Source organism: Hyla sarda, chromosome 4 (assembly GCF_029499605.1).
Source record: "Hyla sarda isolate aHylSar1 chromosome 4, aHylSar1.hap1, whole genome shotgun sequence".
NCBI classification, from domain to species: domain Eukaryota; kingdom Metazoa; phylum Chordata; class Amphibia; order Anura; family Hylidae; genus Hyla; species Hyla sarda.
The window spans coordinates 410,316,960-410,332,496 of record NC_079192.1 but is presented as its reverse complement, the minus strand read 5'-3'; the positions used below and the strand labels follow the sequence as shown (position 1 = coordinate 410,332,496).

The window sequence follows — 15,537 nt, the reverse complement described above, 5'->3', positions numbered from 1 at the left end:
CAGTATACAGATAGAGCTGGAGGGGAGGTGCATAACTTCTATATATCCTGATCCTATATAGATAGCAGCAGTTTACAGATGGAGCTGGAGGGGAGGTGTATAACTACTATATATCCTGTTCTTATAGCGATAGCAGCAGTATACAGATAGAGCTGGGAGAGGAGGGGTCTAAGAACCAGCAGGAGGGATCTCACTGGAAGTCAGCTGACCCAGCACTGACGACTTCCTCTTGTTTCCTGTGGGTCAGGCTGGTGATCACATGACTTAGTTACAGTAATGAAACCTATAGATACAGCTGTGCTGGAATGAAACAGATGGTGCTGTAGGACTAGTGATGGTTAGTGTGTAGGATACGGGAAAAACAAGCACACAACCTGGAGTAACCAGCAGCGCCAAACTGAATGTAGATGAGCAGGAACATTTTGATTCTCCGGTCACACCCAAAGCTGCATTCTAAATTCTCCAATTTTACAAATATGATTTACAGATTATTAGACTTTTTGTCTAATGCGGCCGACGCATTTTACCATAACAAACAGACTGAATTGTCTTTGAATATAACCGACAAGAGAAACCAGAAGAAAACGGACGTACCGCCAGCTGTGCGCACAGACGTTACCCGCAGAGCGATCCTCGGGGCCGCAGCATGCAGAGCGGGTGTCTACAAAGTCACCGCAGGATCTGTCACTTCTGAGCCTTCAAAGATGGCATAACCGTCTGCAATGTTACCGCCATCTTTGTTATCACCGGCTATTTATAGAGCGGCGCAATGATGTGCACACAGGGCAGGTTATAGGTCATGGGCAACAGCTCAAGTTCTGGATATTTCAGCCCACATAAAGTGCAATGACAGTACTACAGGTAATATAATACCGCCACATACAACTTACATAATTCCACCATATAATGCTATATTTATAAAATATATAATACATGCCAACATAATACCGCCATAAACAAATAATTCCAAAGTGTCAAGATAATACTGCCATATGTACAGTCTACATAGTACAGCTACATACTGACGTGATATTGCCACTCTATACAGACCCAGGATAATACTGTTATACACTGCCCATTTAATACCCTCATATACTGCCAAGATAATACCACCATACACACCCTATATAATCCCACAATGATGTCCAGATGATACTGACATATACAGCCCACACAATACAGCCATATTGTGCCAAGATAATACTGTCATATACAGACTACACAACATAGCCATATAGTGACAAGATAATACTGTCATATACAGACTACACAATATAGCCATATAGTGACAAGATAATACTGTGATATACAGACTACACAATATAGCCATATAGTGACAAGATAATACTGTCATATACAGACTACACAATACAGCCATATAGTGACAAGATAATACTATAATATACAGACTACACAATACAGCCATATAGTGACAAGATAATACTGTCATATACAGACTACACAATACAGCCATATAGTGACAAGATAATACTGCCATGTACAGACTACACAATATAGCCATATAGTGATAAGATAATACTATCATATACAGACTACACAATATAGCCATATAGTGACAACATACTACTGCCATATACAGACTACACAATACAGCCATATAGTGACAACATACTACTGCCATATACAGACTACACAATATAGCCATATAGTGACAACATACTACTGCCATATACAGACTACACAATATAGCCATATAGTGGCAAGATAATATAGTAATGTTCTACCCACATAATACAGCCATACAGTGCCACAATAATACCACCATAGCCTAAATAATACTGTAATATCATGTCAGGCTAAAACTACCATATATAGCTCACATAATACAATCCTATACTACCAAGACAATATCACCATATACAACCAATATAATCTTACTATATAGTTTAAAAATAATACTGTTATACACTGCCCACATAATACAGCCATACAAATAAATAATGCCCCCATATCCAGCCATCTATAATGCAATATGTAGCCCACATAATATAGCCATAGACAGGTGAGATAGTATACTGTACTTAAAGGGGTTATCCAGGAAAAAAACTTTCATATGTCAACTGGCTCCAGAAAGTTAAACAGATTTGTAAATGACTTCTATTAAAAAATCTTAATCCTTTCAGTACTTATGAGCTGTTGAAGTTGAGTTGTTCTTTTCTGTCTAAGTGCTCTCTGATGACACCTGTCTCGGGAACTGTCCAGAGTAGAAGCGAATCCCCATAGCAAACCTCTTCTACTCTGTGCAGTTCCCTAGACAAGCAGAGATGTCAGCAGAGAGCACTGTTTCCAGACAGAAAAGAACAACTCAACTTCTGCAGATGATAACTATTGGAAGGATTAAGATTTTTTTATAAAAATAATTTACAAAGCTGTTTAACTTTCTGGAGCCAGTTGATATAAAAAAATAAAATAAAATAAATGAAGTATTTTTTCCTGGAATACCCCTTTGAGAGCCGTAATAATACTGCCATATAGTGCCAAGATAGCACCACCTTATATAGTCCCATAATAACCATATAGTTCCAAGATGATTCTGCCATATGCAGCCAATATAATCCAGCCATATAGTTTCAAGTTAGTACCAACATATCTAACCTAATATTACCATTTATAATGCTGCAGATAGACCCTGCAAAATACCGCCATGTAGTGCACGAGTGTGCAGCATCCAAATAATGTCATCGTATTTGGGGTACTGTTGCTATAGGTGCACATCATTCTGTCATGTGACGCTGTCACATGACAGAATGATGTGCACCTATAGCAACAGTACCCCACCATACGCTGTCTTGATGCAGGACGGGGGCACAGGGGTAGCGGTCACATTTGGGCTCCAGAGCAGGAGGGGACCCAAAGGCATAAGAAGACCGGTGCGGGGGGGCTGGTACATATATTGCATTTGGGCCCAGGAGCTGCACAGTGACCCCTGTGGACGCAGACGTCAGGACTGCGGTATTATTTCATTTGCTGCATATGTCGGCACAATTTATTCCGTTTTCCAGATAAAGCTAAAATGTTTTATGAAATTCCCCAAGCGATGGGCACATTCATTTTTCCGGCAAAACATTTGACCAGCTGTCAGCCGGCGCTAATTACCCCTCATCAATACACGTCCGCCGGGGCCCCCCGCGCCACACCGTCACAATCCACGTCTCTCCCGGCCACCAAGAGGTTAAACGACTTTAATTTTCTTGGTCAAACACCCCAAATCTCTGATTTCAGTCTTGCGGCTTGAGGTTGACAGCTCTGTATAATGGTGACTTACAGATAAATGAGGGAGATTTGAAGGTTAGCGGAATTTTTTTTTTTTTTTTCGCCTCTGGAGGCTTTGCTGCGTTTTCGGAGCGCTCTCCTGCCACCTACTGGGCAATGTCGGTCACTTTTTGTACCAAAATAGGGGATCGCTGTAAGGAAAATGAACCGTAAGGAAAAGGTTTGGCATTATTGGAAGGAAATTAAGTGTAATGTTCCCAGCATACCGCCATACTGTGATATACCACTCTACATTGCTACATAACAGTACCACGCAATGCCTACATAATATCGCTATGTAGTGCCTATTAATGCTGCCATTCAGTGATCAAACAATACCGCCATACTATGATATACCACCCTACATTAGTGACTAACAGTACCACTCAATGCTTACATAATACCGCCATAATGTAATATACCACTCTACATTAGTGACTAACAGTATCACATAATGCTTACATAATACCGCCATACTGTAATATACCAGCCTACATTACTGACTAACAGTACCACATAATGCTTACATAATACCGCCATACTGTAATATACCACCCTACATTAGTGACTAACAGTTTCACATAATACTTACATAATACCGCCATACTGTAATATACCACCCTACATTAGTGACTAACAGTATCACATAATGCTTACATAATACCGCCATAATACCACCCTACATTAGTGACTAACAGTATCACACAATGCTTACATAATACCGCCATACTGTTATATACCACTCTACATTAGTGACTAACAGTATCACGCAATGCTTACATAATACCGCCATACTGTAATATACCACTCTACATTAGTGACTAACAGTATCACGCAATGCTTACATAATAGCGCCATACTGTAATATACCACCCTACATTGCTAAATAAATTGCCATACAGTACTTACATAATACTGCCATATAGTACCTATCTAATGCTGCCATTCAGCGATCAAACAGTAGCGCCATACTATAATATACCACCCTACATTGCTAAATAGTGTGCCATACAGTACTTACATAATACTGCCTTATAATGCTTATCTAAAATGGCTTTATAGTGATCACATAATGTGGTCATACTAAAATAGACCACCATCTATTGCTAAATTACAGTGCCACAATATACTTATATGATACTGCTATATGGTGCCTATATAATGCTGCCATTCAGCGATCAAACAATAGCGCATTACTATAATATACAACCCTACATTGCTAAATAAAGTGCCATACAGTACTTACATAATACTGCCATATAATGCTTATCTAATAGGGCATCACACTGATAACATAATATGGTCATACTAAAATATACCACCATCTATTGCTAAATTACAGTGCCACACTATACTTATATACTACTGCTATATGGTGCCTATATAATGCTGCCATTCAGTGATTAAACAACACCACCATACAATAATATACCACCTTATACTGTTGAATAAAAGTACCAAGTTAGAGGCAATAGTATGTTAACACTGTATGGCAGTTTTATGTAATTATTGTACGGTACTGTAATTCAGAACTGTAGGATGGTATATTATGTGAGCCCTGTATGGCGACAATAGGTAAGTACTGTATGACAGTATTATTGGCACACATTATAGTACTGTTCTTTAGCAGTGTAGGGTGCACCCTACATTGTTAAATGACCGTACTATACAACGTACTATACAACTCTCACATAATACTGTTATGCAGTGCTCACCCAATGCTGCCATACAATGCTAACATAATACTGCCATACTGTAATATACCGCCATACAGTGCTAAATAACAGTTTCCCGCAGGGCTCATATAATGCCATCATACTAAAGTATACTACCCTACACTGCTAAAAACAGTACTATACTGTGTGCCCATAATACTGTCATACAGTACTCACATAATATACCATCCTACTGTTCTGAATTACAGTACCGTACAATAATTACATAAAACTGCCATACAGTGTTAACATAATATTGCCTCTAACTCCACACTCTCTCTTAGCCAGGGCTCCACTAATCCCAGGCGCCAGGTCATCATTGTGAATGAGCATTTCATCCTGGCGCCTAGGTTTTTTATATTTTTTTGTTTTTTTGGGGGGTTTTCAGCCCGAGCACCGGAGGCGGTGTATAGCAGCTAGAGCTGAACCACCTGTGCCGAGATGAACCCTGCTCTGTGCTGCCCCTGGTGGTGGCTGGCAGTACTTCCTTTCATTTAGAGGCTCCTGTGCCGCCTCCTGAATGCAAAAAGTCCGCCAGGGAGATGGTTGCATAGGGGGAGGGATTGCGGTAATAACTTTATTTTAGGGAATTGTTCTGGATTGCAGGTAAATATTTGGCAGAGCAGCAGAGATGCGGCGTTCCCCTTTAAGAGTCGTCCGCTCACATACCGCTACTGCAGCAATAATGTCACCAGACGGAGGATGAGTTACGCTGCCGCCTCAGCACAGTCTGCAGACATCTCCGCTCGCATCATTACTGTAATGGCGGTAGAAAGTCCTGAGCTGGAAACAAACCAAGTGCTCGACAACCCGTAATAGATCGGAACACATCCCCCCGCTCCCTACCCCCGCTCCCCCTCCACCAGCCTCCCCATCTTCCCTCTGAATTTTAATCATTCTTTCACTTCTGTTCCTGGAAAAGCTGGGTGTTGGCTAACAAAAAGGGCCTTAAAAATTGTGTACAGAGTAGGCGACTTAGCTCTGCATGGTGCCGTTTCTCATTAGAGAGATCCGGCCTACTGGCAATACTTTCTGGGAAATAAATATATGCAAATGAGTGCTGCTCCACATGTAAGAAAGCTGTATCTAGTGCCACCTATCGGTAGCTACACCATAAAGTCAGTGTTTCCCAACCAGGTTGCCTACAGCTGTTGCAAAACTACATCTCCCAGCATGCCCGGACAGCCTTCGGCTGTCCGGGCATGCAGGGAGTTGTAGTTTTGCCACAGCTGGAGGCACCCCAGTTGGGAGTATTTCAGGAGTGGACGGTACTGATCATGTAGGAGCAGTGACCTGGCCAGACCTGATGATGTAGGGGCTGCATGTGACCACCATGGTGTGAGAAGGGGAATGGAGACAAGTGGGAGGAGCGGTAAGATAGTGGGAGGAGCATTGTCTGATAGTGGGAGGAGCAAAGATTCTCAGCCGTACAGAGTATTTCAGGAGTGGACGGTACTGATCATATAGGAGGAGTGACCTGTCCAGACCTGATGATGTAGGGGCTGCATGTGACTGCCATATTGTGAGAAGGGGAATGGAGACAAGTGGGAGGAGCAGTATGATAATGGGAGGAGCATTGTCTGATATTGGGAGGAGCAAAGATTCTCAGCCGTACAGAGTATTTCAGGAGTGGACGGTACTGATCATATAGGAGGAGTGACCTGTCCAGACCTGATGATGTAGGGGCTGCATGTGACTGCCATAGTGTGAGAAGGGGAATGGAGACAAGTGGGAGGAGCAGTATGATAGTGGGAGGAGCAGTATGATAGTGGGAGGAGCAGTATGATAGTGGAAGGAGCAAAGATTTTCAGCAGCACAGAGTATTTCAGGAGTGGGAGGGGCTGATCATATAGGAGCAGTGACCTGGCCAGACCTGATGATGTAGGGGCTGCATGTGACCGCCATGGTGTGAGAAGGGGAATGAGACAAGTGGGAGGAGCAGTATGATAGTGGGAGGAGCAGTATGATAGTGGGAGGAGCAAAGATTCTCAGTAGCACAGAGTATTTCAGGAGTGGGAGGGGCTGATCATATAGGAGCAGTGACCTGTCCAGACCTGATGATGTAAGGGCTGCATGTGACCACCATGGTGTGAGAAGGGGAACGGAGACAAGTGGGAGGAGCAGTATGATAGTGGGAGGAGTATTGTCTGATAGTGGGAGGAGCAAAGATTATCAGCGGCACAGAGTATTTCAGGAGAGGACAATGCTGATCATATAGGAGGAGTGACCTGGCCAGACCAGATGATGTAGGGGCTGCATGTGACTGTCATAGTGTGAGAAGGGGAATGAGACAAGTGGGAGGAGCTGTATGATAGTGGGAGGAGCAGTATGATAGTGGGAGGAGCAAAGATTCTCAGTAGCACAGAGTATTTCAGGAGTGGGAGGGGCTGATCATATTATGTTAGGGCTGCATCATGAGGGTCCCCGCAGTGCAGAGTATTTCAGGAGAGGACGGTACTGATCATATAATGTTAGGGCTGCATCATGAGGGTCCCTGCAGTGCAGAGTATTTCAGGAGAGGACGGTACTGATCATATAATGTTAGGGCTGCATCATGAGGTCCCCGCAGTGCAGAGTATTTCAGGAGAGGACGGTACTGATCATATAATGTTAGGGCTGCATCATGAGGGTCCCCGCAGTGCAGAGTATTTCAGGAGGGGACGGTACTGATCATATAATGTTAGGGCTGCATCATGAGGTCCCCGCAGTGCAGAGTATTTCAGGAGGGGACGGTACTGATCATATAATGTTAGGGCTGCATCATGAGGTCCCCGCAGTGCAGAGTATTTCAGGAGGGGACGGTACTGATCATATAATGTTAGGGCTGCATCATGAGGTCCCCGCAGTGCAGAGTATTTCAGGAGGGGACGGTACTGATCATATAATGTTAGGGCTGCATCATGAGGGTCCCCGCAGTGCAGAGTATTTCAGGAGAGGACGGTACTGATCATATAATGTTAGGGCTGCATCATGAGGTCCCCGCAGTGCAGAGTATTTCAGGAGGGGACGGTACTGATCATATAATGTTAGGGCTGCATCATGAGGGTCCCTGCAGTGCAGAGTATTTCAGGAGGGGACGGTACTGATTATATAATGTTAGGGCTGCATCATGAGGTCCCCGCAGTGCAGAGTATTTCAGGAGAGGACGGTACTGATTATATAATGTTAGGGCTGCATCATGAGGGTCCCTGCAGTGCAGAGTATTTCAGGAGGGGACGGTACTGATCATATAATGTTAGGGCTGCATCATGAGGTCCCCGCAGTGCAGAGTATTTCAGGAGGGGACGGTACTGATTATATAATGTTAGGGCTGCATCATGAGGGTCCCTGCAGTGCAGAGTATTTCAGGAGGGGACGGTACTGATCATATAATGTTAGGGCTGCATCATGAGGTCCCCGCAGTGCAGAGTATTTCAGGAGGGGACGGTACTGATCATATAATGTTAGGGCTGCATCATGAGGTCCCCGCAGTGCAGAGTATTTCAGGAGAGGACGGTACTGATCATATAATGTTAGGGCTGCATCATGAGGTCCCCGCAGTGCAGAGTATTTCAGGAGGGGACGGTACTGATCATATAATGTTAGGGCTGCATCATGAGGTCCCCGCAGTGCAGAGTATTTCAGGAGAGGACAGTACTGATCATATAATGTTAGGGCTGCATCATGAGGGTCCCTGCAGTGCAGAGTATTTCAGGAGGGGACGGTACTGATCATATAATGTTAGGGCTGCATCATGAGGTCCCCGCAGTGCAGAGTATTTCAGGAGGGGACGGTACTGATTATATAATGTTAGGGCTGCATCATGAGGTCCCCGCAGTGCAGAGTATTTCAGGAGGGGACGGTACTGATCATATAATGTTAGGGCTGCATCATGAGGTCCCCGCAGTGCAGAGTATTTCAGGAGGGGACGGTACTGATCATATAATGTTAGGGCTGCATCATGAGGTCCCTGCAGTGCAGAGTATTTCAGGAGGGGACGGTACTGATCATATAATGTTAAGGCTGCATCATGAGGGTCCCCGCAGTGCAGAGTATTTCAGGAGGGGACGGTACTGATCATATAATGTTAGGGCTGCATCATGAGGTCCCCGCAGTGCAGAGTATTTCAGGAGAGGACGGTACTGATCATATAATGTTAGGGCTGCATCATGAGGGTCCCCGCAGTGCAGAGTATTTCAGGAGAGGACGGTACTGATCATATAATGTTAGGGCTGCATCATGAGGTCCCTGCAGTGCAGAGTATTTCAGGAGAGGACGGTACTGATCATATAATGTTAGGGCTGCATCATGAGGGTCCCCGCAGTGCAGAGTATTTCAGGAGAGGACGGTACTGATCATATAATGTTAGGGCTGCATCATGAGGTCCCCGCAGTGCAGAGTATTTCAGGAGGGGACGGTACTGATCATATAATGTTACGGCTGCATCATGAGGGTCCCCGCAGTGCAGAGTATTTCAGGAGGGGACGGTACTGATCATATAATGTTACGGCTGCATCATGAGGGTCCCCGCAGTGCAGAGTATTTCAGGAGGGGACGGTACTGATCATATAATGTTAGGGCTGCATCATGAGGTCCCCGCAGTGCAGAGTATTTCAGGAGAGGACGGTACTGATCATATAATGTTAGGGCTGCATTATGAGGTCCCCGCAGTGCAGAGTATTTCAGGAGAGGACGGTACTGATTATATAATGTTAGGGCTGCATCATGAGGGTCCCCGCAGTGCAGAGTATTTCAGGAGGGGACGGTACTGATCATATAATGTTAAGGCTGCATCATGAGGGTCCCCGCAGTGCAGAGTATTTCAGGAGAGGACGGTACTGATCATATAATGTTAGGGCTGCATCATGAGGTCCCCGCAGTGCAGAGTATTTCAGGAGAGGACGGTACTGATCATATAATGTTAGGGCTGCATCATGAGGGTCCCCGCAGTGCAGAGTATTTCAGGAGAGGACGGTACTGATCATATAATGTTAGGGCTGCATCATGAGGTCCCTGCAGTGCAGAGTATTTCAGGAGAGGACGGTACTGATCATATAATGTTAGGGCTGCATCATGAGGGTCCCCGCAGTGCAGAGTATTTCAGGAGAGGACGGTACTGATCATATAATGTTAGGGCTGCATCATGAGGTCCCCGCAGTGCAGAGTATTTCAGGAGGGGACGGTACTGATCATATAATGTTACGGCTGCATCATGAGGGTCCCCGCAGTGCAGAGTATTTCAGGAGGGGACGGTACTGATCATATAATGTTACGGCTGCATCATGAGGGTCCCCGCAGTGCAGAGTATTTCAGGAGGGGACGGTACTGATCATATAATGTTAGGGCTGCATCATGAGGTCCCCGCAGTGCAGAGTATTTCAGGAGAGGACGGTACTGATCATATAATGTTAGGGCTGCATTATGAGGTCCCCGCAGTGCAGAGTATTTCAGGAGAGGACGGTACTGATTATATAATGTTAGGGCTGCATCATGAGGGTCCCCGCAGTGCAGAGTATTTCAGGAGGGGACGGTACTGATCATATAATGTTACGGCTGCATCATGAGGTCCCCGCAGTGCAGAGTATTTCAGGAGAGGACAGTACTGATCATATTATGTTAGGGCTGCATCATGAGGGTCCCCGCAGTGCAGAGTATTTCAGGAGGGGACGGTACTGATCATATAATGTTACGGCTGCATCATGAGGTCCCCGCAGTGCAGAGTATTTCAGGAGAGGACAGTACTGATCATATAATGTTAAGGCTGCATCATGAGGGTCCCCGCAGTGCAGAGTATTTCAGGAGGGGACGGTACTGATCATATAATGTTAGGGCTGCATCATGAGGGTCCCTGCAGTGCAGAGTATTTCAGGAGAGGACGGTACTGATCATATAATGTTAGGGCTGCATCATGAGGGTCCCTGCAGTGCAGAGTATTTCAGGAGAGGACGGTACTGATCATATAATGTTAGGGCTGCATCATGAGGGTCCCCGCAGTGCAGAGTATTTCAGGAGAGGACGGTACTGATCATATAATGTTAGGGCTGCATCATGAGGTCCCCGCAGTGCAGAGTATTTCAGGAGGGGACGGTACTGATCATATAATGTTAGGGCTGCATCATGAGGGTCCCAGCAGCACAGAGTATTTCAGGAGAGGACGGTACTGATCATATAATGTTAGGGCTGCATCATGAGGGTCCCCGCAGTGCAGAGTATTTCAGGAGGGGACGGTACTGATCATATAATGTTAGGGCTGCATCATGAGGGTCCCAGCAGCACAGAGTATTTCAGGAGAGGACGGTACTGATCATATAATGTTAGGGCTGCATCATGAGGGTCCCCGCAGTGCAGAGTATTTCAGGAGAGGACGGTACTGATCATATAATGTTACGGCTGCATCATGAGGGTCCCTGCAGTGCAGAGTATTTCAGGAGAGGACGGTACTGATCATATAATGTTAGGGCTGCATCATGAGGGTCCCAGCAGCACAGAGTATTTCAGGAGGGGACGGTACTGATCATATAATGTTAGGGCTGCATCATGAGGGTCCCAGCAGCACAGAGTATTTCAGGAGGGGACGGTACTGATCATATAATGTTAGGGCTGCATCATGAGGTCCCCGCAGTACAGAGTATTTCAGGAGAGGACGGTACTGATCATATAATGTTAGGGCTGCATCATGAGGTCCCCGCAGTGCAGAGTATTTCAGGAGAGGACGGTACTGATCATATAATGTTAGGGCTGCATCATGAGGGTCCCTGCAGTGCAGAGTATTTCAGGAGGGGACGGTACTGATCATATAATGTTACGGCTGCATCATGAGGGTCCCTGCAGTGCAGAGTATTTCAGGAGAGGACGGTACTGTTTATATAATGTTAGGGCTGCATCATGAGGGTCCCTGCAGTGCAGAGTATTTCAGGAGGGGACGGTACTGATCATATAATGTTAGGGCTGCATCATGAGGGTCCCAGCAGCACAGAGTATTTCAGGAGAGGACGGTACTGATCATATAATGTTAGGGCTGCATCATGAGGGTCCCCGCAGTGCAGAGTATTTCAGGAGAGGACGGTACTGATCATATAATGTTAGGGCTGCATCATGAGGTCCCCGCAGTGCAGAGTATTTCAGGAGAGGACGGTACTGATCATATAATGTTAGGGCTGCATCATGAGGGTCCCCGCAGTGCAGAGTATTTCAGGAGACGACGGTACTGATCATATAATGTTAGGGCTGCATCATGAGGGTCCCCGCAGTGCAGAGTATTTCAGGAGAGGACGGTACTGATTATATAATGTTAGGGCTGCATCATGAGGGTCCCCGCAGTGCAGAGTATTTCAGGAGAGGACGGTACTGATCATATAATGTTACGGCTGCATCATGAGGTCCCCGCAGTGCAGAGTATTTCAGGAGAGGACGGTACTGATTATATAATGTTAGGGCTGCATCATGAGGGTCCCTGCAGTGCAGAGTATTTCAGGAGAGGACGGTACTGATCATATAATGTTAGGGCTGCATCATGAGGGTCCCGCAGTGCAGAGTATTTCAGGAGAGGACGGTACTGATCATATAATGTTAGGGCTGCATCATGAGGTCCCCGCAGTGCAGAGTATTTCAGGAGGGGACGGTACTGATCATATAATGTTAGGGCTGCATCATGAGGTCCCCGCAGTGCAGAGTATTTCAGGAGGGGACGGTACTGATCATATAATGTTAGGGCTGCATCATGAGGGTCCCCGCAGTGCAGAGTATTTCAGGAGAGGACAGTACTGATCATATAATGTTAGGGCTGCATCATGAGGTCCCCGCAGTGCAGAGTATTTCAGGAGAGGACGGTACTGATTATATAATGTTAGGGCTGCATCATGAGGGTCCCCGCAGTGCAGAGTATTTCAGGAGAGGACGGTACTGATCATATAATGTTAGGGCTGCATCATGAGGGTCCCTGCAGTGCAGAGTATTTCAGGAGAGGACGGTACTGATCATATAATGTTAGGGCTGCATCATGAGGTCCCCGCAGTGCAGAGTATTTCAGGAGAGGACAGTACTGATCATATAATGTTAGGGCTGCATCATGAGGTCCCCGCAGTGCAGAGTATTTCAGGAGGGGACGGTACTGATCATATAATGTTAGGGTTGCATCATGAGGTCCCCGCAGTGCAGAGTATTTCAGGAGAGGACGGTACTGATCATATAATGTTAGGGCTGCATCATGAGGGTCCCTGCAGTGCAGAGTATTTCAGGAGAGGACGGTACTGATCATATAATGTTAGGGCTGCATCATGAGGGTCCCCGCAGTGCAGAGTATTTCAGGAGAGGACGGTACTGATCATATAATGTTACGGCTGCATCATGAGGGTCCCCCAGTGCAGAGTATTTCAGGAGAGGACGGTACTGATCATATAATGTTAGGGCTGCATCATGAGGTCCCCGCAGTGCAGAGTATTTCAGGAGAGGACGGTACTGATCATATAATGTTAGGGCTGCATCATGAGGGTCCCTGCAGTGCAGAGTATTTCAGGAGAGGACGGTACTGATCATATAATGTTACGGCTGCATCATGAGGGTCCCCGCAGTGCAGAGTATTTCAGGAGGGGACGGTACTGATTATATAATGTTAGGGCTGCATCATGAGGTCCCCGCAGTGCAGAGTATTTCAGGAGAGGACGGTACTGATCATATAATGTTACGGCTGCATCATGAGGGTCCCCGCAGTGCAGAGTATTTCAGGAGAGGACGGTACTGATTATATAATGTTAGGGCTGCATCATGAGGGTCCCCGCAGTGCAGAGTATTTCAGGAGAGGACGGTACTGATCATATAATGTTACGGCTGCATCATGAGGTCCCCGCAGTGCAGAGTATTTCAGGAGAGGACGGTACTGATCATATAATGTTAGGGCTGCATCATGAGGGTCCCCGCAGTGCAGAGTATTTCAGGAGAGGACGGTACTGATCATATAATGTTAGGGCTGCATCATGAGGTCCCCGCAGTGCAGAGTATTTCAGGAGGGGACGGTACTGATTATATAATGTTAGGGCTGCATCATGAGGGTCCCCGCAGTGCAGAGTATTTCAGGAGAGGACGGTACTGATCATATAATGTTACGGCTGCATCATGAGGTCCCCGCAGTGCAGAGTATTTCAGGATGGCTCTGCTCTCATCTAACATAATTATTTATATTTTTTGCAGGTTATTCACTGGAATTCTCCCAAAAAGCTGAGAGTGAAGAACAAACATGTGGAATTCTTCCGGAACCTGTACCTGACCTTCCTGGAGTACGATGGGAACCTCCTGCGCAGGGAGCTGTTCGGCTGCCCCAGCGAGACCGACGTCAACAGCGAGAACGTGAGATGTCTATTCACTATTGCATGTTACAATGGTTCAAGATCTCTGATTGCTGTCTGTGAATAAGAACCCAAAAACCCTGTGCAGACCTAATATACATCTCGCAGCTGAGAGCCTTACAGCCGTTACTAAACTACAACTCCCAGCATGCTCAGACTGCCAAAGGGAAGTGTAGTTTTTCAACTACATGACAAGCTCAGCTCTGCTACATTGGTGACTTCTCTTTATGACAGTGTTTCCCAACCAGGGTGCCTACAGCTGTTGCAAAACTACAACTTCCTGCATGCCGGGTATGCTGGGAGGTTTGTTTTTTTCAACTACATGACAAATTTAGCTCTGCTATATTGGTGACTTCTCTTTATGAGAGTGTACCTGGGTGCAAAACTACAACTCCCAGCATGCCTGGACAGCCAAAAGCTGTATAGGAACGTTGGGAGTTGTAGTTTTTCAACTACACAACAAACTCAGCTCTGCTGCATTGGTGACTACTCTTTATGACAGTGTTTCCCAACCAGTTTGCCTCCAGCTGTTGCAAAACTACAACTCCCAGCATTTACGGACAACAAAAGACTTGTCTGGGTTTGCTGGGAGTTATAGTTTTTTTTATCTACATGACAAACTCAACTAAACTGCATTGGTGACTTCTCTTTATGACAGTGTTTCCTATCCAGGGTGCCTCCAGCTGTTGCAAAACTACAACTCCCAGCATGCACGGACAGCCAACGGCTGTATAGAAACGTTGGGAGTTGTAGTTTTTCAACTACACAACAAACTCAGCTCTGCTACATTGGTGACTACTCTTTATGACAGTGTTTCCCAACCAGGTTGCCTCCAGCTGTTCCAAAACTACAACTCCCAGCATACCCGGACAGCCAGTGACTTGTCTGTGTATGCTGGGAGTTGTAGTTTTTCAACTACATGACAAACTCAACTATACTGCATTGTTGACTACTCTTTATGGCAATGTTTCCCATCCTGGTTGCCTGCATCTGTTGTAGAACTACAACTCCCAGCATACCCAAAGAGCCAAAGACTTGTCTGGGTATGCTGGGAGTTGTAGTTTTTTTTTAACTACATGGCAAACTCAGCTATGCTGCATTGGTGACTACTCTTTATGACAATGTTTCCCAACCAGGGTGCCTCCAGCTGTTGCAAAACTACAACTCCCAGCATGCCCGGACAGCCAAAAGCTGCCTAGGAATGCTGGGAGTTGTAGTTTTTCAACTAT

General features: G+C 45.7%; 1 protein-coding gene across 3 annotated transcripts in view; it reads left to right on the top strand.

Moving 5' to 3' along the window:
* LARGE1 (LARGE xylosyl- and glucuronyltransferase 1) overlaps nucleotides 1-15,537 on the top strand; it is a 410,766-nt gene that overhangs the window by 371,755 nt on the left and 23,474 nt on the right. For all 3 annotated transcript variants that reach the window (XM_056517630.1, XM_056517631.1, XM_056517632.1), the window contains one exon: nucleotides 14,154-14,309. In XM_056517630.1, the coding sequence (XP_056373605.1) occupies nucleotides 14,154-14,309 (156 nt within the window). The remainder of the gene's footprint in view (nucleotides 1-14,153; nucleotides 14,310-15,537) is intronic.